The 23,345-nt window shown below is 50.1% G+C and overlaps 1 protein-coding gene across 4 annotated transcripts in view; it reads right to left on the bottom strand.

The window, feature by feature from the left end:
• The window catches only part of CD276 (CD276 molecule), a 29,147-nt gene extending 8,318 nt beyond the window's left edge, over positions 1-20,829 (bottom strand). The window contains exons 1-6 of one of the 4 annotated variants that reach the window (XM_079129607.1): positions 20,497-20,829; positions 6,533-6,669; positions 3,589-3,927; positions 3,076-3,390; positions 2,215-2,553; positions 1,715-2,011 (exon numbers count right to left, since the gene is read on the bottom strand). In XM_079129607.1, coding sequence (XP_078985733.1) covers positions 1,715-2,011; positions 2,215-2,553; positions 3,076-3,390; positions 3,589-3,927; positions 6,533-6,611 — 1,369 coding nt within the window. In that variant the 5' untranslated portion in view covers positions 6,612-6,669; positions 20,497-20,829. The remainder of the gene's footprint in view (positions 1-1,714; positions 2,012-2,214; positions 2,554-3,075; positions 3,391-3,588; positions 3,928-6,532; positions 6,670-20,496) is intronic. The other 3 variants (XM_079129608.1, XM_079129609.1, XM_079129610.1) reach the window with 3 other exon arrangements.
• Between the last annotated feature and the right edge of the window lie 2,516 nt (positions 20,830-23,345).

Raw genomic sequence — 23,345 nt, 5'->3', positions numbered from 1 at the left:
CATTTTTTGGTTTTTACTGTGAACACACTGTTTTCCACTTCCAGATCATATGCTGTTCTCTGAAAGGTCAAGATATCTCTGAACATCCTGGAGCACAGAGTGACTCTCTCACAGGGCACATGCTGGGGTCTCCAGGAGAGGGTGGGCTCAGGCTTGGGGAGGGGCTGGGCAGTGGGAACATGGGCTTGTGGGAAAGAAATGCCTAAGGGAGACAGAAGAATGAGCCTGCCCCCTAGAAGACAAGCAGGATGGGCATTGGCTCTGGGTTCCTCAGAAGTGAAGGACATGGGCTGGGCATGGGGGCCCACACCTGCAATCCCAGCAGCTAGGGAGGATGAGGCAGGAAGATTGTGAATTCAAAGCCAGTCTCAGCAATTTAGTGAGGACCTGAGCCACTCGGCAAGACCATCTCTAAATAAAAATATAAAAAAGGGCTGGGGATGTGGCTGAGTGGTTAAGCACCTCTGGGTTCAATCCTTTATGCCAAAAAAAAGAAAGAAAAGAAAAGGGGGGGGGAGGCAGGGAGGGAGGGAGAGAGAGAGAGAGAAAGGAAAGGAAGGAAAGAAAGGAAGAAAGAAAGAAAGAAAGAAAGAAAGAAAGAAAGAAAGAAAGAAAGAAAGAAAGAAAGAAAGAAAGAAAGAAAGAAAGAAAGAAAGAAAAGAAAGAAGGAAGGAAGGGAAGGAAGGGAAAGGAGGGGAGGGGAGGGGAGGGGAGGGGAGGGGAGGAGAGGGAAGGGAAGGGAAGAAGGAAGGAAGGAAGTGAAGGCCACGGAAGGCCCAGCACATTCCAGGGGGAGAAGCAAGAGGAATAAGTAAGCCCTGAGGTTTATGCATATACTGGGGACTGGTGGAGATATGAAGCTGGGTGGGCTGAAGGATCAGGCAGAAGTCAGAGAAGAAAAAACAGAAGAAGCAGCAGATACACAGGACCTGCTGTTCTGACCTCAGGGATACAGGAGGTCCCTGAGAAAGTTCAGATGGCCCAGATGGAGTATCTGAGAAGTCAGACTTAAGTAAACTGGCTATGAAAGGACTAGACGGAGACTTCTCAGGACCAATCACAGATGGTGACTGTCTCCCTTGATCTGAAGGTGGATCTGAGCCCTCTTTGCACCTCCAGATGCAAGGAGTGTGCACCTGGAAACCAGAGATTAACAGGCAGCTTGGATCTAGGGGGCATCTTGACCACATGGGGGCTGCAGAGACAACCCCCGCCTTAATCTAATCCCTGCCTGCAGGAGTAGGGCTGATCTTGACCCAGGTGAGAGGGGCTAACCACCTGAAGAGGCCCCACTGTCTCTCAGGGCTTCAGAATCAGACAGTGCTTTTGGACTTAGCAATGCCTCTACACCACTCAGAGAAGTTCCTGTAGGAAAGCAGACTCACCATGTCCCTGGGCATGCTTTGTGACTGCCCCAGAATTCCTACCCATTCCTCCAGATTGCAGGCAGGTACTTTGTCCTCTATATAAGAAGCATAAGCACCACCTCAAGTATGCTTAAGAGAGCAAATATTATAAGCAATTCTTATCAGCTCGTTAAAGCAAGTACCTTAAGGACTTCTTGTTGGGGAGATTTTGAGATACCCAAAATCTATGATTTCTTTTTTTTTTTTTTAATTCTGACCACCCAAATCTACTGAGATACTAGTTTAGAGTCTAGAAAAGAGGGAGTTGCTCCCTCCATCCTTTCCCAACTGATCACCTGCCCCCTCACCTGTGATGGTGACAGAGCCATGGGCGTCCTGCTGCAGCACGGGGTTGCGAACCAGGCAGCTGTAGGTGCCATTAGCGCCCAGCACCACCCGCAGCACACTGCGCACGTCGAACAAGCCCTGCTCGTTGGCCATCTGCGACGTGGTCACGTTGCCAGTCAAGGGCGCACCCTGCCCATCCTGCCAGAACACCTCGGCCTCGGGGTAGCCCCGGTGGCTAGAGCAAGTGATGGTCACCATGTCCCCAGGTCGCAGGTCCTTGTTGGGATCCAGGGTCATGCTGGGCTTTGAGTAGGGGGCTGGAGAGTGGCAGAGGGCAGGGAGTCAAGGACACAGTAAGGGTGGGGGAAGCAGGGCAGGGCAAGGGTGCGTGTGGCCATGAGAACAGGGGTCAGCAATGGGGCTGGGTCCTGGGGTCAGTGTTGGGCAGTGGGTAAGAGGCTGTAGCAGGGGAGGGGTGAGGAGTGGTCCAGGAGGATGGCACCCCACTCCTGGTGCTCACCTGCCACCTGCAGGCTGACAGCAGCGCTGCCAAAGTCCCGGATGCTCACGAAGCAGGTGAAGCTGCCTTCATCGGCCACACGCACACCCTGCAGCCTCAGGGATGCGTTGCCCTGTGCCAGCAGGTCTGGGAAGAGCGTGGTGCGGTTGGCATAGGCACTGCCCTGGTCCCGGCCCTCAGCAAAGCTGTGCACCAGCTGTTTGGTGTCTGTCAGCTGCCAGATGAGGTTGAGCTGTGCCAGGCTGAAGCCAGGCTCAGGCGAGAAGGAGCAGTGCAGGGTGGCATCGGTGCCCACCAGGGCCACCACCGGGTCTTCAGGGACCTGGACCTCCACAGCTCCTGAGGACATGATGGGCAGTGAGGAGGGGCAGGGACTCTATAACCACCCATGGCCTCCACCATCAACCCCCAGTTCCTGTTCCACCTTCCCATTTTTTCTTTAGACCCCCCCAAACAGGATTTTCAGACATGAAGTATCCCTCATCTGAGAAGAATCAACAGGTAGGCCTTGGCCTGACAAGATCCACCCCGGGGTGCAGGCCTGGGGCTGAGTGATTGTCAGGGGTTTCAGCAAGCACAGTTTCCCTCTTGAGCAGGACTGCCTCCTATACTAAGGCTCTCTGCAAACCTGGATGCATCTCCATTCTATCCTAAAGTTTGCACAGTCTTGGAGTCAAATAAAGGAAAGCCTATGGTCACTGACACCTGCCATCACCTGGGGGCCCCCCAACTTTCTCCTCATCATTGACAGTCACCTCATTGTTCTGGGACATTGCAGTAGGGAGACAGATTTAGATCTTCCAGCCCCTGCAGAGAGAACTAGAAGCCCCCTCCCTCAGAGGAACATTTAAACAAAAAAACCTGTGGGATTGCTGTGGGCTGTGATGGTGACAGAGCCATGGGCGTCCTGCTGCAGCACGGGGTTGCGAACCAGGCAGCTGTAGGTGCCATTAGCGCCCAGCACCACCCGCAGCACACTGCGCACGTCGAACAAGCCCTGCTTGTTGGCCATCTGCGACGTGGTCACGTTGCCAGTCAAGGGCGCACCCTGCCCATCCTGCCAGAACACCTCGGCCTTGGGGTAGCCCCAGTGGCTGGAGCAAGTGATGGTCACCATGTCCCCAGGCCTCAGGTCCTTGTTGGGATCCAGGGTCATGCTGGGCTTTGAGTAGGGGGCTGGAGAGTGGCAGAGGGCAGGGAGTCAAGGACACAGTAAGGGTGGGGGAAGCAGGGCAGGGCAAGGGTGTGTGTGGCCATGAGCACAGGGGTCAGCAATGGGGCTGGGTCCTGGGGTCAGTGTTGGGCAGTGGGTAGGAGGCTGTAGCAGGGGTGAGGAGTGGTCCAGGAGGATGGCACTCCACTCCTGGTGCTCACCTGCCACCTGCAGGCTGACAGCAGCGCTGCCAAAGTCCCGGATGCCCACCAAGCAAGTGAAACTGCCCTCATCGGCCACACGCACACCCTGCAGCCTCAGGGATGCGTTGCCCTGTGCCAGCAGGTCTGGGAAGAGCGTGGTGCGGTTGGCATAGGCACTGCCCTGGTCCCGGCCCTCGGCAAAGCTGTGCACCAGCTGTTTGGTGTCTGTCAGCTGCCAGATGAGGTTGAGCTGTGCCAGGCTGAAGCCAGGCTCAGGCGAGAAGGAGCAGTGCAGGGTGGCATCGGTGCCCACCAGGGCCACCACTGGGTCTTCAGGGACCTGGACCTCCATGGCTCCTGGGGGCAGGGTTGAGGGGTGGGTGGTGAGGAGGGGTGGGGACTCTCTGGGCCTCCCTGATCCCCCTTCTCTCCCCAGCAATCCCTAGGCTCTGTCCACCCGGCTTTTAGGTCTGAGACCCAGAGCAAGTTGATTGCCTTTGTTCTTCATTCAGTTAAGGAGAATATGGTGAGCACCTACTGCATGTCAAGCATGAGTGAGGAAAGCAACAGAGAATGAGACCAAGGTCACATTCTGCAGAGCTTATATTTAATGGGAGAGAGGGACAAACTAGCACACAAATGCTTGCAGGCCCATGATTAGGGTAAGAAAGAAGCCGAGGATGGATTAGAAAGGGAGGCAGTAGCCAGGCGTATGGCACGCACCTGTAACCCCAGCAACTAGGGAGGTTGAGGCAGGAGGATCACAAGTTCAAGGCCAGCCTCAGCAATTTAGAAAGAACTTGTCTCAAAATAAGATAAAAATGTAACTCAGTGGTAAAGTGCCCTGGGTTCACCCCCACAACAGAAAAAGAGTAGCTTTTTAAAAAATCCAACAGATACTATTTTACATGCTTGTGTATAGTACTATGGATTCAACCCAGGGTGCTCTATCACTGAGATGCATTCCCAGCCCTCTTCATATTTTATTTTGATACAGTTTTGCTAAGTCGCCCAGGCTGGCCTTGAACTCAGGATCCCCCTGCCTCAGCCTCTGAAGTCACTGGGATTACAGGCATGCACCAACTGGCAGCTACTTTCCACTTGCTGGGCTATGTGCATTTCCCCTAAGTACATACTAGTTTTATAAACTGGGAAGTGGAACCAAACATGGTATACACCAAAATGTTCATAGCGATTTTCTCTGGATGAGAGGATCACAAGTGCTTTTTTTCTTTTCTTCTCTTCCTAAATAAATATGATTAGCTTTTACACAAGAAAGAAAGAATAGCCATGCCTTTAAATGTGGTGGTGGTAAAACACAAGCTCTTGAAAGAGTCCAAAGGGCCAGTGTAAGAGTGTTCCAGGCTGAAAGGCTCTGAGGCAGAACCCAGAATGACACCATCCAGAAGGTGCCCTGATGGGAGGGCCTGTCTGAGCCAGATGCAGAGACCTTTGAGAGACCAGATAAGGAATGTAGGGTCCTAGTTTCTTTTGAGAAGTCATGGTGGGGGGTGGAGCGTTAATCAGGTACAAAAATTCACTCTGGCTCCACTGTAGAGGGAGACGAGATTGTAGAAGAGCAAGAGGGAATGCAGTTAGGAGTGACATCAGTGGTCCCTGTAGGAAGTGGAGGTGACTTGGCTTTGGAAAGTGGAAGGAGATGGAGAGTTGATTCAAAGTTGATTCAGGAGGGAGAATCGTGAGTTTGCTGATGGGTTGGGGTGAGGGGAACACAGGAGCATAGGTCAACTCCACCCCAGAGGCAGGGCCCAGGGCATATCCAGATGTCTCAGACAGGGCAGGATCCTCTGCTCCCATTCCTGCCCACTGTCCCTTGGAGTTCCCCTGCAGTGTCCCCACCCAGGCACCTCTGCCTCCACTGCAGCTCCCCTCCAGTACTCTGGAATACTGGGCAAGGTCTGCTGCCCTTCCCTGGGAGGCCAGCACTGCCCTTCCTTAGATGACAATTGCATCTGGCTCTGGGTAGACACACTCAAGATATGTGAAGCTCGGTCTTGAAATGAAGCTAACTGGATACGGCACCCATGGATGGTTTAGGAAAACAGCATTTATTTTATGGTTAGTATTTTTACTGTGAATTACACACATAATCTTCACAGTGTGTGAAGATTTCAGAAGGTCTGAAGCTAGCCCCGGATCTCTTACTGAAACCCAGGAGAATTTGAGTAAGTTCACTTCCCTTCCAGCAGGACCAGAGTACCCCTTCTTAGGGACATGTAGAGCAGACCTGGAGGAGCCTATACAAATTTCTGTGTTGAGAAGTCAGACTGGCCACGGTAGACGTAAACTACCTCCTTATGACCACAAGATGGCGCCAGACACCAGACTCTGTTTCCCCATGGAGTCAGACATGACTGTGTACCAAGAATTGTGTGGAAAGAGTTGCACCATTTCTTCAATATGGTTATTGAGCACCTACTATGTGTCAGGCACTCATCTGACCCTGGGAATAGACCCTGCTCTGCAGGGTAGAAGCTGCCAATAAGCAAGTACAGTATGTCAAATGGAAGTGAATGTTTGAAAGAATGCAGTGCAATTGGAGATGGGGAGGGACAAAGGGTGACATGCTATTTTATACAAGGCAGCCAGGAAAACCTTGCAGAGAAGGTGTCATTTGAGCAAAGACTTGAATTAAATAAGGAATGGAGTCATGCCAGTGTCTAGGGAAGAAAGATCCAGACAGAGCAAACAGTACGTGCAAAGGTCCTGAGGACGGAGCACACAATGTGCTCAGGAAACTGCACTATCACCGCTTAGTGCTCGGTGCTTACATTCCCATTCTACAGACAAGGTAGTGGACGCTAAGAAAGGTAAAGGAGGTTGCCTCCTGGATCCCAAGAGGTGGTAATGAGTGTGGCCCTGTTAAAACCAGCCTAGCAGGAACCCAGGTGGGAGTGAGTACCCTCACACACACTACCATGATGGTTGACCCTCTCCTCACCTGAGAGGCAGAAGCACAGTACTCCCAGGGCTGTGCCCACATGTACACCCATGCCAGGGCTGACTGGTCTGTGCAGCATCTTCCTGTAGGCAGTCGACAGCTGGGCTCTCCGTGGTGGAAGGCTGCCCTGCCCCTGCCTGTGGAGAAGAGGAAATGAGGCCTTTGTCTGCAAAGGTCCTCCCCACACCCCTTCTTCTCGGCTCCCAGGACCAGCTTGGAAGAAGGCTGCAACTGCCCACACCCACAGGACTCCTGGCTATGGGAGCCTGGTGAGGAGCTGCAGGAAGAAGTCACTGGGGAGGCTGGACCAGGACACGTGGGCAGGGGGCACCTGGCGTCCACCCTTTCAGCCCTGAGATGTGAGCATTCAAATGTGAGGAGGCAGCCAGGCAGCAAGGAAGTCAAGGCCAGCCTGCTCTGGGTCAAGGCTGTGCACAGATCACCTTGGCTCAAGACAAGAACTGCTGGGGGCAGTTAGGAGCTCAGACTGCAGCCCGATTTGCCCTGACCATGCCATTCCCACTCTTCTAGAACTTTCAGTGGCTCCCAGCTGCCTTCGGGGCTAAGCTTCATGAAGTTTAACCTGACAAGAACTGCAGGATAATCAAGGGAACGTGGATCGAAATGACAAACCAGGTCCAGATAAAAGTGACAGCACTGGATGGTGTGAGGAGTGAGGAGGGTTGTCCAGGGTTGGCTGTGAGCCCCAGTGACCAGGAGGGGCATTCACTGAGGTAGAGAACATGGAAGGGTTCAGTTATGGGCATGTGAAGCTAGTGGGATTTTGCAAAAACACCTAGGGCAGAGGTCTAGGAGGTAGCTGGGTACAGCAGTGTGGGGCTGCAGAGACATTGGTTAGTTAAACACCTGTGTACTGAGTCACCAAGACTGATCAGGAATGAAAGAGGCCTGGAGTGGGGCTGAGTGAGAGGTGGATCTATGGCCACAAATCAGGCCTGGGTCAGGGACCCTAGACTTCTGGGTACAGCCCTGCTTCCAGTCTGGTCTTCCTCCTCCAATTCAGGCAGGCTACTCATGCCTCATCCCTGTGTCCCACAGCTGCTTCTTTGATGGCTCAAGTCACTTAACCAGTTGTCCACCTATGCCAACCAACTCTGATCAGCAGGAATATGAACAGTTCACATCTCCTAACAACCCAGGCAGACAGGCTACAAGACTTGGTTGTATTTTTGCAGGAGAAAAAAAAAAAAAATTAGAGCCCAGATAAATGAATTTGTTAATATTGTGTCAACTGCCAGTTAACAGCAAAGTCCAGCCCCGCTACCTCTCTGCCTGAATGTGCAGCAAACCTCACCTAAAGACAAAGCATTCGCTCCACTCACAGGCACTAAGGCTCAACCCTACCAATTCCAGCCAAACTCCCCAACCCCCAGCAGCTGGGCTGAGGGAGTCCCTCAGCTAAGCCTGGTGCATCCTGGCCAGCCCTAGCCACCCACAGTGGGGAAGCCCTGAGCAGCCGCTTCCTTTCCAGACACTTCCGGTCCAAAATCTGGTGGCCTCAAAGCCTCCTGCCTGCTGAGTCAGCAGCCCTCCGTGCTCCATTCATACAGCACCCTTGGCAGGCACCACTTCCTGCCCTAGAAGGGCCACCACAGCCCACAGGACAACCTCACAGCAGCTGCCTACATAGTGCCTACCCACACTCCACAGGAAGCACCAGCACTAAGAACTAAGAAGGTCCCAGATTTCTTCCTCTCTTTCACCCCCAGACAAAACCAAGTCCTTCCTGTCTATTCTTGCTGGGCTGCATCCCTCCTCCTTCTCACTGGTGTCTGCCATTGACACTTTTTTCCCCACCAAACTCATTCTCTCACCTGCATGGGGCTGGGGTTGTGGCTCAGTGATGGCGTGCTCACCTAGCACGCATGAGGCCCTGAGTTCGATCCTCAGCACCACATAAAATAAAATAAAGGTACTGCGCCCACCTACAACTAAAACAAAATGTTAAAAAAAAAAAAAAAACAGGAATCTATTCACATTCTTCCCTGCTCAAGAACCCCCCATGGTTCCCTATTCACTACAGAAATGAACTCACATTCCTCTGCCTGGTACTCAAGACCCTTCTTATGACAATCGAGTCCATACATGTCAAGCTAATTACTGTCCTAGGGTCACCAGGGGATGTCTGCTGCCTCTGTGAATTTGAGGGGAGGAGGAAACACCTCTCTTGATCAGACCTATCAGAACTCCCCAAGAGCCAAGTTGTCCTTTCCTCCAGAGAAAGGAGGAGGGGCTTCAGGGATGGGCACTCAGTTTGCTTCCTTGAGTTCCTTTCCTAGACTATGGACCCAGGAAGCCCAGCCTTGTGGCTGGACAGCCCAGAACCAAAGAGAAATGAGAATTCCATACCACCAAGAGACACCAGCAGAAGTAGGACCACAGGGATCATCCCAAAAGAGGACCCAAGATGCACCCCCATGAACCCAAAACAAATGGGACTGAGACTGGGTTCTGGGTCAAAATGCCCTGAACCTGGGATACCAGATAGGAATTGCTTACCCCCTACCATGACCACAGCATCACTCATAATCTCCCAAGCCCCCACTCCTTCTAATCCCTCCAGGGGCTCCTTGGGCAAACTTCCCAAGATGCTGAGAAGGATGAGAGAGATATAGAGCTGTGAAAATATCAGTTAACCCCTGGATCTAGCTATGCCTGAAGCAAGCTGAACGCCTAGACTGCCAAATACTTGAGCCAAACTTTTTTTCTTCCTTAAGTCTGTTTGAGTTAAGTTTCTATTATCTGCAAGTGAAGGAGTCCTTCAATACAGATTCATTCATGTACTCAAATACATTTAACTACATACTGAGTGCCTGGTAGGGAGCTGTAGGGACAGAGACAACCAAGTTCTACATGATCTCAAGGAGCAGATTACAACAGGTTGAAGATGGACATGCACATAAACTGGTACAGTTCAGTACAGAATACATTTTAAGATATAGTGAGGGCCACTGAGAAGTACCTCAGAGTCCTAATAGCCCCAAGGATCCTGAAGAACAATGAGTAGCTCCCCAGGTAAGAAAAAAAAAAAAAAAAAAAGCTGCCTCAAGGGACCTGTCCTACCTCTGTCTGTCATTCTCTCAACTACCTTTCCTTGAAATAGCAGAAAGTGAGTCAAAGTTTGGCCTCTAGTTCCTGCTCTGACATTTTGCTCTTCCATTTGTTTTTTTGGATTTTTTTTTTTTTTTTTTTTTTTTTTTTTTTTTGGGTACGGGGGATTGAACCCAGGAGTGCTTAACCACTGAGTCACATCTCCATCCCTATTTTTAATATTATGTTTGTTTTGATGTGGATGATCATTAGCTGAATTACTTAGGACCTCGCTAAGTTGCTGAGGCTGGCTTTGAAGTCGTGACCCTCCTGCCTCAGCCTCCTGAGCTGCTGGGATAACAGGCGTGTGCCACTGTGCCCAGCCTTGCTTCTTGAAGCTTAATGAGGTGCCTTCCCCTGTCTGAGCTCAATGCGCCCATTCTAAAAGAAAATTTTTGTTAGAAGCTGATAGAACTTCATCAAAATTTTAAGGCTTTATGTACTATATCCTTAAACTTCAGGCAATTAAAATCCATGCACATCCCATTGAAAGGTACACAGTGACTGTGGCAGAAACCAGTAGCAGTCCCCTTCTAGTCATTTTCCCCTTCTGTAAAATTGTTACTTAGCACAGGGCCACTTAGCTAGACTACAGATCACAGCCTCCCTTGCAGGTGGGTGTGACCATATGACATTTTCTGGCTAACGGGATTTGAGAGGAACAGGATATGTACAACTTCTGGTCATGCCCTTAAAGAGGAGGAACTTATTCTCTTCTTTATTCTCCCTCTTCCCACTGGCTGGAACACAGACATGGGCTTCCAGGACCAAACTGCCAAAGGCAACACCCTGGGCATCGCAGAGCAGCAAGACAGAAGGATCCTGCAGGGCTGTGGTATCAGCCCTGGATATTCCTGGACAGTCACATGGGTGAGAAATAAGCATCTGTTCTAGCATAAGTCACTGTTATTTTGGGTCTTTCTTACAGCATCTGAACTAACTAATTTAGGGAGCCATCCCTCCCTTTCTTTCCCTCCTTCTCTTCTCCCCCTCTCTCCACGCTATGAAAATTGCCATGCTCACAGCCACAAAAGGAAACCACATCTAAAATAAGTATCACAAAATATGAACTGGAGACTGTCTCATCACAGTCACTTCGCCCAGCTCAGGGGCTATTTCAAGAGTGGAAGTGACCTGGGGATTGTCTGGAAAGGAGAAAAGAGTCAAGAATGGTCTGAAGTCAAGAACAAATGAGACAGGCACAGTGGCACACACTGTAATCCCAGTGGCAGGAGGATCGAGACTTCAAAGCCAGCCTCGGCAACTTAGTGAGGCCCTAAGCAACTCAGCGAGGCACTGTCTCTAAATAAAACATAAAAAGGGCTGGGGATGTGGCTTAGTGGTTAAGTGCCCCTGGGTTCAATCCCTGGTACAAAAAAAAAAAAAAAAAAAAAAAAGAACAAATGGGTCCATGCACTTAGAATAGAATGGAGATCTGGAGATGAAGCAGGTTTAGGAGGAAGAATAATTCCTACAGAGCTTGAGCTAATGGTCATCCACACCAAAATATCTTACGGATTCCTGAACCCAGAGTAAGAGCTCAGGAACGCAGAGACAGAGAAAAGTCATCCATGCCCTGGTGCTGGTAGAAGCCAAAGCTGAATCACTGAGAGGATGATGGAATGAGAAGCCCCAAGACAAATTCTGAAGAAACTGCAAAAGTTGATGATTAAGTATCAGAACAGGAGTCCTCTCTTCCCTACCACCTGTTTGTCCTCTTCAGTGATGGGTGCCAACCATCTCCTAGCATAGTCCCCTTGCTTTTAGGCGGCCTCTCATCAGTGGAAAGCACTACCTTATTCTGAGCCAGTATAATATAGTCCATCTGACCTCATTCAATCCCTTGAACCACACATTCAATCCCTTGGACCACAAGGAACAAGTGTCCCTGTTTCCTTATAGTCCTGAAAGCATTTGATCTTGACAAGATTACCACTGGGCAGCCATGCCACATGGGTCACCAAAATAATAGGCTATCAAATCCGTGGCCAATGATCGGAAGTCATTTGCAGGACTAGGGATGTAGCTCAGTAGCAGAGAGCTTGCCTAGCATGCACCAGGCCCTGGGTTCAATCCCAAGTACCGCAATAACAAAAAACAAAGTGGAAGTCATCTGCACTCATTGTGCTATCTCACATCTCTGCTGTCCTCCTCTGATGAAGCTGGGGGTCAGGTGGAGCTTTGTAGAATGTTCCATTTGTTTTTATTACAGTTCACCCAGGTAAACCAAGTCCACCCCTCCATACCATGATCTCTTTATTTAATGTAGTAAAATAACTGTAACATGAAGTTTACCATTTTAACCTTGTTTAAGGAAACAACTGGGTGGCAATAAGCATATTCGCAGTGTGTGTAGCCATGCCATGAGTTTTTTCTTTTTAATTATTTAAAAAAAATTTTTTTTAGTTGTAGATGGACATAATACCTTATTTTATTTATTTATTTTTATGTGATGTTGAGAATCGAAACCAGTGTCTCACATGTGCCAGGCAAGTGATCTACCACTGAGTCACAACCCCAGCCCCCCATGCCATGACATTTTGAAGTACTGTTTTCAATAGTTCCTGGTACACAGAAGGTGCTTAATGTTTCTTGGTGAATAAAAGAAAAGGATAAATGTCATCCAGAAAGGTTGCTCTCTCCTCTGTGCTGTGTCATGGGTCATCAAGGTCCTCAGGGAAAGGACAGGAATAGGAAAGGCCCACAGCACTCTCTGCCCCCAGATTAATGTCCATCCACAAGTCATCGTTTAGAATGAGGAATGTTTCCTCTTGTGCTGCCACCCAGTACCCTCTATCCATCTCATCTGGAAGACTGTCAGGAGTAGTTTCACTATTTCTGGCTGGAGACCAATAAAACGGAGTAGAACAGGGAAAGAGGCTCATTTGCAAAACCATAGTAAAGCCCTGCCAACTCCTCCTGATGGACTCTTCTTCAACGGCTCATTTGATAACTGGTTCCAGAACTTTGCCAGGAATTAAGGACAGATCACTAATCTGTTCCCGCAATCTGCCTTCTTCCCTCTAAAACTGGTTATTTGTCCATTTCAAGCCTTCCAGCACTCATTCATTCATTCACTCATGCTACATATTATTATTATCTCATTTTATAGACGAGGGAACTCAGGGCTGGAGAGATTTAATAAGTTGCTCAAGGGTACAAAGTTGCTAAGTGGCATAAATATGTAAAATACCAAATTTTCATAATATAGGAGGAAGAGTTTGGGAAACAGACAAAGAACTATGACGTTCTTTGATACGGGTTCAGGTTTATACAAGGTAGTCTGGATATGGAGGGTGAAGCAACTCATTGGGAGTCAGAGAGGCTTAGTAAGGGGGCCTACGGCTGCCTAGCAGAGGGTGGAGGGGAACAGTCACAGAGGCATGATCAAGTGGACATGACATCATATTCTGGGAAGACAGGACTCTGGGAGAGGCCATCAAAGATGAGGCAAGGAAGTACTCGGGTCAGTTAAGGATTCTGGAATGATTCTGATTGATTCTGTACATGGTCAGAAACTGGAATGGTGTGACCACTCCTCTACCCCCTCTCCCACTTTCTACCCAACTGTCCTGAAATATCCCTGACAGCTTCTCAGAGATATTATCTCCAAGTTCACTCAGCACTGGGACAGGTAATCCCAAGGGCTAAATTACAAATCCAGTTAAAATAGACTCTCACCTCCCCACCTGGCCTGCATTCCAATTCCTTCTGAATATCTGCTCCTTCCTTCCTTCCTTGACAAAGAAGCAAAACAGCTGCCAGGCAAGTCCTCCCTGCCTTCCGTAGCTAGTCTTAACACTTATTTTCCTCTGCATTCTTCATCCTAGAATACCCCTCTTTCCTTCCAGACCGGCTCCTTCAGATAGTAGGGATCCACCTTCCTGCAAGGAACCCAGTCTGTATGGTGCTAGGGGAGGGTAAAGGAAGCTGGCAACCAGCAGCAAGTGTGGACATGTGACCAGATCTGACTCAGTGGAGAACCCCTGCCCCACCCCCTCTCAATGATTGGTTCAGGAATGGGCTGTGAGCCAAGCTAGAAGACTTCCCCAGAGCTTTCCTGCAAGAGCCAAAGAAGTCTGAAGTAAAGGCTCTTTGTTACCGATTGCTGGGAAAGATATGGTCTGGGGCTGTTAGCAATTATTGTTACCAACAATCTAAAGAACTGACCCAAACAAATAAGCAGAGGCAGAGATGAAAACTAGAGGGACACAGAACACCAAATTGTGATTTAAGTTCTGATACCTGAGGCAGGTTGCACAAATGCTTGGCAAATTGTGCCAATATTTTATTTTTCTTAAGGCTATTTGAGCTAGGAGTCCTTGAATATATTTTGATAAATCTTCACTCTCTGTTTCTCTCCACCTCTGCTTCTCTGCCTGGTTATTCCAAGTCATCATCGCTTCTTCCTGGATGGACTACAAAGCCTCTTCTCTGAGCTCCCACCCACATGATCTAAGCTCTACACCTCAGCCAGAGTAACTACTGTAAAATCATAAATTGCATCAAGTCACCACCTTCGACAGTTAGTTCCAGGGCTGTTCATTTCACTTGGGATAAGATCTCTGCTCCTACAGAGCCTAGTCTGGCTTGGCCCTGTTTACCTCCCGGTACTCACTTCTCCCTACCTGCCCCTTGCCACAGGGAGTCACTTCCAGCTCCTACATCCTAAGACCCGCTTTCGGACCTCACAAGGTTTCTGCTAACATGCTTCTTTCTTCCTGGATGACGTGGCTAACAGTTCTTTACCTTGAAGGTGCCCTTGGCAGGAAAGCCAGGGCAGAGGTCTGCCACTCAAAGGAGATCCCTATTATCCACTGCATCCCATCTGTAGTCCTCATGTCTAAATGGTACCTCCCTGAGCAGAAACTGTGTCTGCTTTCTTTGGCCATCACGTCCTTAATTCTAGCAAAGGTTTGACACCTACAGAAGCTCAACGCATTCCTCCAAGAATGACTGCATGTGTGTTCAGATGGAGAGCGGATGGATGGACAGATGTTTGTATATGGGAAAAGGATCCAGAAACCTCATCGTGAACCCAACCCTGGAATGTGGGAATGAGGGTGAGTCTACATTTGTTTTCTACTTTGGCAACAAACATGTAATTCTTTTGCAATTAACAAGGAAAAAAAGGAAAACACAACATTGAAAATTTGCATGAATTTCAGACCAGGCACCACTTACTTACTCTGATCCCTAGGACAAATCTCTGCTTCTCTGGGTCTTCTTCTCCTCAACCATCAAAGGGTCCAAGCCACCATTCCTTGCTAGGATCATAATCATATGCTGGGCTGGTGACATCAAAAGAAATGAGCCATTCTGTTTAGGATGACAACTTTGGAGTTGGAGAGCCAGGTTCAAATCCACACTGCCACCTTCAAAGTCAGGTGACTTAAGGGAAATATGCCAATCCTCATTTTGCTCACTTGTAAAATGGGAATAATAAACCCTATCCTCAGATGGTGATTATAGGACTCACCTGGGTAAAAGATCTAAACTGACCTAGTGAACACTAGGTGCTCCATAAATGGGTGGAGGCCTGGGGAGAGGGAGGTACCTCTCTATTGCCTTCCTTTTTCCTGATAATCTGAGTCAGTGTGGGCCTTTTTTGTCCAAGGCTGTCCACTGGGCACTGTGCCCCAGTCCTGTGATCCCACCCAAGAGAGCAATTCAGTCTTCCTCTCCAAGTGATTTCTGCGTGAGTCAAGACCTCCGCTTGTCATCAGGGCCGCCTTGCAGAGTAGCCCAGGGTCTTCCTGGTATCTTCCACCTGCTTCCCCCATGCCTGGAGGAAGCACAGGAAGAGATGGGAACTGAACAAGAACAGGACAGAGTGAGTGGCCTCCCCAAACACACTGTCCTTGCTAAAGCATCCTTTCCATACAGAGGTCAAGGCTCAAACCTGAAGGGGGCAAAACCATAGGCCTTGACAGGCCTGAGCACACAGGGAGACTCATGTGCAGCAGCAGATCTGCTTCCCTCACTCCCTTATGGCCAGGACACTGCCCCAGAACGAGTTTGCAAGTTTGCATCTTCTAAGGACTAACAGTTACTTGACGAGGCAGTGATGCCACTTTTCTTTTTTTTTTTTTTTTAAGTACCAGTGATTAAACCCAGGGGCGCTTAATTACCGAGCCACATCCCCAGCGCCCTTTTATATATTTTATTTAGAGACAGGGTCTCGCTGAGTTTCTTAGTGCCTTGCTAAGTTTTTCTTGCTTCAGTCTCCTGAGCCACTGGAATTACAGGTGTGTGCCACCGTGCCCAGTGTGATGCCATCTAGAAGCAGAGATCTGTGTAGAAGCTGAGAAGCTGACCTGTACGTGCACAGGGATGCACATGTGCACACACACCCCCTTGGTGGCACAGAGCCCTGAAAGAGGTCAAAGCCACGCTGAGATCCAAAGGAGGTCCAGCCAGAAGAAAGGATGGCCACCAGGGGGGTGACAACAAGAGGGGACAAAAAGGGATGAGAGAACAGGACACCACACCAGAAGGCAGATCCCAGGTCAAATGCCAGCAGGCCTCAGCACATGCAGCTGCACCTGTAGAGCCCTGCTCAGTGCCCACCTAAACAGGTCTGCAAGTCCCAGTCCTACCAGAAGCCTTTCCAGACTCTACACAAGGAAGGGCACATCCCCAGATGCATTCTGCTCAATGCCTCCCTACTTCCAGATTCTTACAGATTCTGCCCTGAAAGAGGTTCAGTCTGGTAGAACAACTCTGCTGACATCTCCCCACCTAAGCAGTAGACTCCTCTGGCTCTCCCAAGGACCTGTCTCAGTAATGGAGCAGACTCCACCCATCCTCAGAAGGCCTCTTGGAGATCACCTGGCCCAGGAACCATCTTCATGCCCACTGTACAGATGGGAACCTGAGCCCAGAGGGGAAAGCTGGTTGGGCATCCATCAGTCATCAGTCACCAAGGCCTAGACTCCTTACCTGTTACAGGGAATCATCAGACTGCCTACTTCCCTCCCCCAGGGTACAGTGTCACTCAGAAGCAGACAGCAAATTCTGACACAAAAGCCCTGCTAGACACACAATCAAGTGTCAATGACCTAACCTATTTAAAACTTGATTTTGAATCTCTAAAACAGCAGCAAAACAGCAGTAAAAATCCCTACCCTGCAGGGCTGGTATGAGAATAAGACAACAGAAAGACTCACACAAGGGCCTAACACCAGAACAGTGGTAGTAACTATTGCCATTGCTGTAATGATTGCCACAGGCATGGGGAGAGGCCTCCTGGGCACCAAGCCTCCCTCTTCTCTGACATGAATGCCCCCAGCCAAGACCTCCATTGGGCCATTACTCCTTCTGGGTCCTTCCTTTCCTCCTAGAACAGCACCACCACTCTAGTTCCAAAGCGGCAAACACAACTGGACTCCATCTCAGGAGCTGGTTCTCCCCTTTCTACTTCCCAGAAGCCCATCCGTGGCTCCACAAATCACAGGGTCCAGCCCTACAATCCCTACTGCTGACAAACCCCAGGACAGGGCCTCCCCCAAGGAGCACCTGTTTCGGCATTTCCCCTGGGAAGGACAAATACCCAAAGGGATTAAGGGTGTGGAGAGAGCATCCATTCTCTGGATAACAAAAAGAATGAGTGGGTGTGGTGGCATAAGTCAGGAGTAGATGGTGTAGGAGGGACTCCTGGTGGCACCAGTGTGACAAACACCAGGCCTCTGGGACAACAAGAACTAGCAGCAATGGCCCTGACCACACTGTGAGGAACACTAGTCTCTGGGTGACCAGGTTGGGCCCTCCTTCTCCCTAGCTCCCCAGAGGAGTCTTCTCCACCCTAGGGGACTCTTAGCCTATTTGCTAGGTTCCAAAATGAGTGATAAAACCTGGTGGCTGCCTTCAGAGTGTCAGAAAGAGTCAGTTTTTGAAGCAGACAATAGACCACTTCCACCATTTGCCAACTGTGTGTCTTTGGGCACGTAACTTGCCCTCCCTGGGTCTGGGGTTTCCTCATCTGTACAATGATGTTAAGGATCCCCTACCTCATAGAATTGCTATGATAACCACATCAGATGACATCTGTTAAGCACCCAGTGTAGCTCTGTCCCCAAATATGAAAACCCAATGCTCCTATCCAGCACACTACACAGGTTGCTGTACCAGGCAAGGGTTGCACTAACAGTACCCGGGGCCCTCCTCCAGGTGTGATCCATTCTGAATCCCTCTGTCCACACTCCCAGGCCCTGGCTATGCCCTTCTCTTTAACTGATGAACTTCCCTGACACTACTGCCCAGGGGATGGGGGGAAAGGACAGCAATAAATTGCCACCCACTCAGAGGATAAGCTCATGGGCAGTGAGGTCATCCTTCCCTTCTTACTTCTCCCCTGACCCTGTGACTCAGATCCACAGCTCAGCAGCCCCCATGCAATTATAATCTCAGAGGCTGCTTGGATTTGGGTCATTTTTCTGCACATGGCCCAAGCCCTGTAGGTCCAATGAAGAACCATCTGGCAACAGGCACTTATACAGTACTTCCTAGCAGTCTCTTCCAGTGTATGGAATACAACTCATGGCTCTAGGGTCACACTGTATCTCTGATCCCAAATAGTATTGCCCACTCCAGTCTCAAATCCAAATCCTCCTCCAAATAATGAAGATTTTCTATTGCAGAGAAGGTCAGTTTTTAAGGAGGGGAATTCCCACAGAACGTTCAGGAGCCAGCCTCACCAGGATGACACAGACTCCCCAGAGGGTTACTTTGAAAGAACACTACTTCTATAACTCCTCTCATAAGTATTAAAGCACCCAACCCAGATGTCAGTCATCTGAGCAACTTAGACATTCAGTCAACCTGCCCCCATCATATAGGGGGGGACAGAGCTAAAGAAGGACAAGGACAAGAAGGAAAACTGGGTCAAAATCCAACACCCATTCTCACACTGAGGCTGGCATTAACTCAGGATTCTCCTCTCACAAGCTCGATGGTCTGATCTCTCAGAGCACAGGAGTCTAGAGTGCACTGGAAAGCTCCCTGCAGGGGGGCAGAAGACCCCACTGATGCCATGTGTGCATAGAACTTTGGTGATCAGTCATGGGACCAATGATGCAAGCTGAGGCCAGTTAATGCACCAGCAAAAGCTATCTCCCCTTAAGAATCCCCTTGCCCTATGATGTCTTAGAGCAAAAACTGATGTCACAGGGTTGATCCGAAATCTCGAGGAAATTCTATAAGCTGACTGTGATATGCAACATGAGGGAGGAAGATTCCCATGGCCCCACAGTTAACTCAGGTTAGTGCTTAAGCTGGGAAACTCCAGCAACCAAGGAAATACATACACCCACAATACTCCCATTCCCAAGCAAAAACGGAAACCTGAGCCACCACTTCCTACCCAGCAGCTCCATAGCCCTCCATCCCTGCCTGCCGCCCAGATCTGCCCAACCCATTCCACAGGTTTAGACTTCAATTTCAAGAGTAGACTTCCATTGCTCTGGCTTTCAGAAATGCCCCATCAACTTGCAGGCCCCCAAACTACAAGGAAGGCTGCTGCCCTATCAGATTTCCTAGGGATTTCAGGGAGGCCAGAGGGAATCAGAAAGGAGGCTCAACTAAATAAAGAGCTCTCTTACAGTTCACACAACTTCCATAATTTCCAATGTAGAAAGTAACTACTACACACAAGCTCATAAGAAAAGGACTTGGGGCCTTAATTCAATGAAGAGATCAGGCTCATTTACAGATCATCTACAACCAATTTGAAGGTAAATAGGTTTTCTCAATTAAATCAAACACCCCCACCCAATCCCCATCAAGCGCGGGCGCGCGCGCGCACACACACACACACACACACACACACACACACACACACACACATCTTTGGTTTACTATTTGCTTAATGTTTTCCCTCAATGATAGATCCCATGTCTGAGTCATCCATCACACATTTCTCATTAGGCAGGTTTGGCTTAGAAATAAATCCCCTTTTCTGCCAGTTCACTGCCTTAGGCTCCCAAATCAGCCAACTAGTTAGCTAAACATTAGCAATGGAGGGCCCGTGGAGCACTGGGATTCAATCCCCTCTCCTCTAGTGTGTCCACTCTGGGCCTACCTTTCCTCCACTGACTTCCCCACATCCTCTCCATCCTACCTCACCCCAATCTCTCGGGGACTTCCCAAGCCCAAACTGCCCCATCCCTGTTCCCTCCTCAACATCTAATATTCTTGGTCCTTTTAAGCTGTCCCTACCAAACCTTCCCAGAATCTTTTCTCATTCCTACTGCAGCCTGTGGAAGTCCCCCAGCGGTCCACTCCTTCATTCTTCAGGGTCAAGCACAGTGGACCCACCAAACCACCCGCGTTCCCCTTCTCTGCAGCTCCCCCTCCTCAGAGCTGGCAGTCAGACTGTTTTCCTCGGCAGGGCCCCAGAGACAGCTTCCCTCCCAGCCCCGAAGAGCCGCTTCGTTAAGCTTCCAGAACCGCCGACAATGACAAGATCTGCCTCCATCCCAGTTCCACACCCAGGGCTTCAGTAATCACAGTCATCCACGCAGCCTCCCACAGCGGTTCCACCGGGGTCGGATAGGGCCCCAGCCCCCTTTCGGCCCCAGGGAAGGGGAAGCCAGGTTGGGGGTGCGATGGAGCCTGTAGCCCCCAGCTGACTCTGGGCGCTAGAGCCCGACTGGTGGCCCGAGTTCAGCGCGCTCACGTGTGCGGAGGCCAGGCGGGGCCGGAGAGCTGGGGTGCCTGGGCGCTGCGGGAGAGGGGGCGCCGGGCGCGCTCCAGCCACCCTGCCTGAGGCCGCACGGCCCCTGCCCGGCCGCAGACAAAGGCCGCCCCACCCCAAGCCGTGCCGCTTCACCGTACCGCGCCACGCAAGCACTCACCGCGCTGCGCCGACTACCGGGACTCGGGGACGCGGCGAAGCGCAGCTGAGTCGCAGCAGCCGCCGCGAGGCCCGGCCCGAATGAGGGCCGGGGGCGGCCGTGAGTCCGAGGGGCGGGGCGGGCTGGAGGAAGCCGCGGGCCCGGAAAGGCGGCCCGGGTGAGCCCCAGAGGCCGGATTGGCCCTGCAGCAGCAGTTTGGGGCAAAGGCTTGAGCGAGCCCGCCCGCTGGGCAGGGCCCGGAGTCTGGACCCCGCCCCAGACCCCAGTCCAGACCCTAGAGGGGAAACTCCGGGAAGGTGGCGCTGGTCTACTCACTGCCCTTCCCCCACCCGGATCCCACGCTACAAAAGCCGAAGTTTCTTTTCTGTGAGAGAAGACAGGTGACCGGTCGTTGGCCACTCCCACACTCCGGGCTGCCGGCGGCAGAGCAGAGCTCGGATCTGGCTGTCCGATCCCAGTCCTGTATTCTCCCTCGACTCTAGGCAGGCACCGCGGTTTGGAAAGGGTTAACTCGACCGCGGAGAATTAAGAGCTGCTGGGAGCTCTCTATAAATGCAGTGTCGTGGGCGCCTGAGCCAACCGCAGGGCAATTTCCACTGGGATGGTTTTCCTCTTTTCCTTCCACCCACCGCCATCAGACCAACCCTGCCTCCGACCCCATGATGATCAAACCAAACTCTCCAGGGCCTTTGGCTTTGTCCTTACAGTGTCCAGCTCCAGCCTGGGAGGAGGTGGGGCGGTCAGGCCCGACCAAATCTTTACCTCTGTGCATCTGGCCTCCACACCTGTGTTTGGATCTACTCTTCGACACAGACAGGTAAGACTCAAGGGTAGAGAGGCTGCTGTGGGCTAGAGTCTAGGTTGGGAACTTTCTGTGCTAGATCTCTTAGATCCTTAAAACAGCCCCATCAAGTAAATAATGTTATTCCCATCTTGCAGATGAGAAAACTGAGGCTCAGAGGGGTGACGGGATTCCAACCTTGTTCTGTTGCCAGGCTTGCCATCAAGTGACAGCAGCAATATTGAAGAGCACTTAGAAAATATACATGAATGCTATTGTGTCTGTCTGAATGTGTCAGCCACTATTTTAAGCTCTTCATCATTTTACCTCATTTAATCTTCACAGCAACTCAGGTGAGTGCCATTATTCTCATTTTTACAGATAAGGAGATTCACACACAAAGAGATTATGTAATTTACCTGAGGATACCCAGCTCTTTAGGGAGGAGCCAGGATTTGCCCCTTGAGTTTACGTGCCTGTGGTCAAACTGAACTTCAACCATGATGTATGAGTAGGGGCAGTGGGGCATACGTGTGTATTTGTGAACATACGCAAGCAACTCTTTTATGCACAAGTATTTCTGAATATAAGTTTGAAAATGGTCATCACCTCTAGGGACTCTGGACCACTCCACACTGCTTCCCACTGTCTCTTAGGCCTCACAGGTCTCAGAATGAGTAGTCCTCAGTAGGCCCAGCACCAGAGGGCAAAGAATCCCAGGGAGAGGTGTCCCTTGGCTGAGAGGGCTAGGAACCCTGCAGTAGGACCCCAAAGATAGTATTTGAACTCATCTAAAGGAATTTTTCCTTCCCTTCATGAAGAGTTAGCCTGGGCCCTGCATTGGTGACACAGGTCCTGTCCCAGAGGATTTAGAATCTGGCAGGGAAGGCTTGTTTCAACTGTGATGGACAGTGAAGGAATAGTGAGGACAGCTTAAACTGACTATTGCTCAAGAGCATAGGCCAGGAGGGAAGGAAATAGGTATCAGCTCTCATTCCTAGAAGCACAATCGAGGGCCCTCTGACCCTTCGGGAAAGAGAAGCAGCTTGATCAGGGCATCTATCGTGTGTCTGTAGGACTGGCTCATCTGAGACTCACACTGGGCCAGACACCTGGACATAGACAACTAGCATGATCATCCCAGCACACAGGAGTCTCCCTAGTTCACAGAATGTTTGTCGGTTGCCCCAGGGAACTTGAGAGTAGGGGTGCTTCATAGAGATTCCCATAAGAAGCAGGATGGAGTATTTGTTCTGGACAGCCCCCACTCCCACCACTACCACCATTTATCCACCTGCTTCCTGGGCCAGCACAGACATGGATGATTCAGAATAATCTGTCTCCAGTGTTGCCTCAGTTTCCACAAGGGGATTACAAACTGAAGACCCAGACTGAGATAGGCCTTCTCCCATTTTCTTTTCCTATATAGGCATCCTCCAGTCTCCTTAAATGCAACATGTGCAAAATTGGATTATCACCTGCCTCCAAAAAACATTTCTCCTCCTAGTAATCCAAGAAGAACCCAAGCCCCAAACCAGAATTCAGCTACTTCTCCCACTCCTTCACTGCCAATCTCCAAACTGACATGAAGGAATGCTCAGGAATATCTTGGGAACCTATCCCTCCTCTGAATATCCTATTACCACCCCAGCCTCATCTGGGGTCTGTCACTCCTCACTGGAATGCTTAAGGATTGCTGATTCTCCTGATTAGTTCCTTAGTCAGTCCACAGCTGCCAGTGACTTTATCTAAAGTATGACTCCTCCTACATTGTCTCTCTGCCACTTGAAGCCCTTCCACTGTTCTCATTTGCCCTTAGACTAATTGGCTCCTAAAATTTTCATCTTCCTTACCAACAGAGTAGTTTTGTTCTAAGAAGTTCTATGCCTAGCTGAAAATACATCCTTTCTCAGATTCCCTTGCAGCTAAAGGTAGTCACATGACCCAGTGTGGCCAATGAGATGAAAGTGAAACTCACTGATTGCAGAGTTGGGAAAAAACCAAAAATAAACATTTTCTCTCTCTCTCTTTGCAGTCCTGGAGGTAAAATCCAGGGCCCCATTTATAC

Source organism: Sciurus vulgaris, assembly GCF_902686455.1.
Source record: "Sciurus vulgaris genome assembly, chromosome: 2".
Classification (NCBI taxonomy): domain Eukaryota; kingdom Metazoa; phylum Chordata; class Mammalia; order Rodentia; family Sciuridae; genus Sciurus; species Sciurus vulgaris.
The sequence above is the reverse complement of the archived record's forward strand: the minus strand, read 5'-3'. Positions and strand labels throughout refer to the sequence as shown.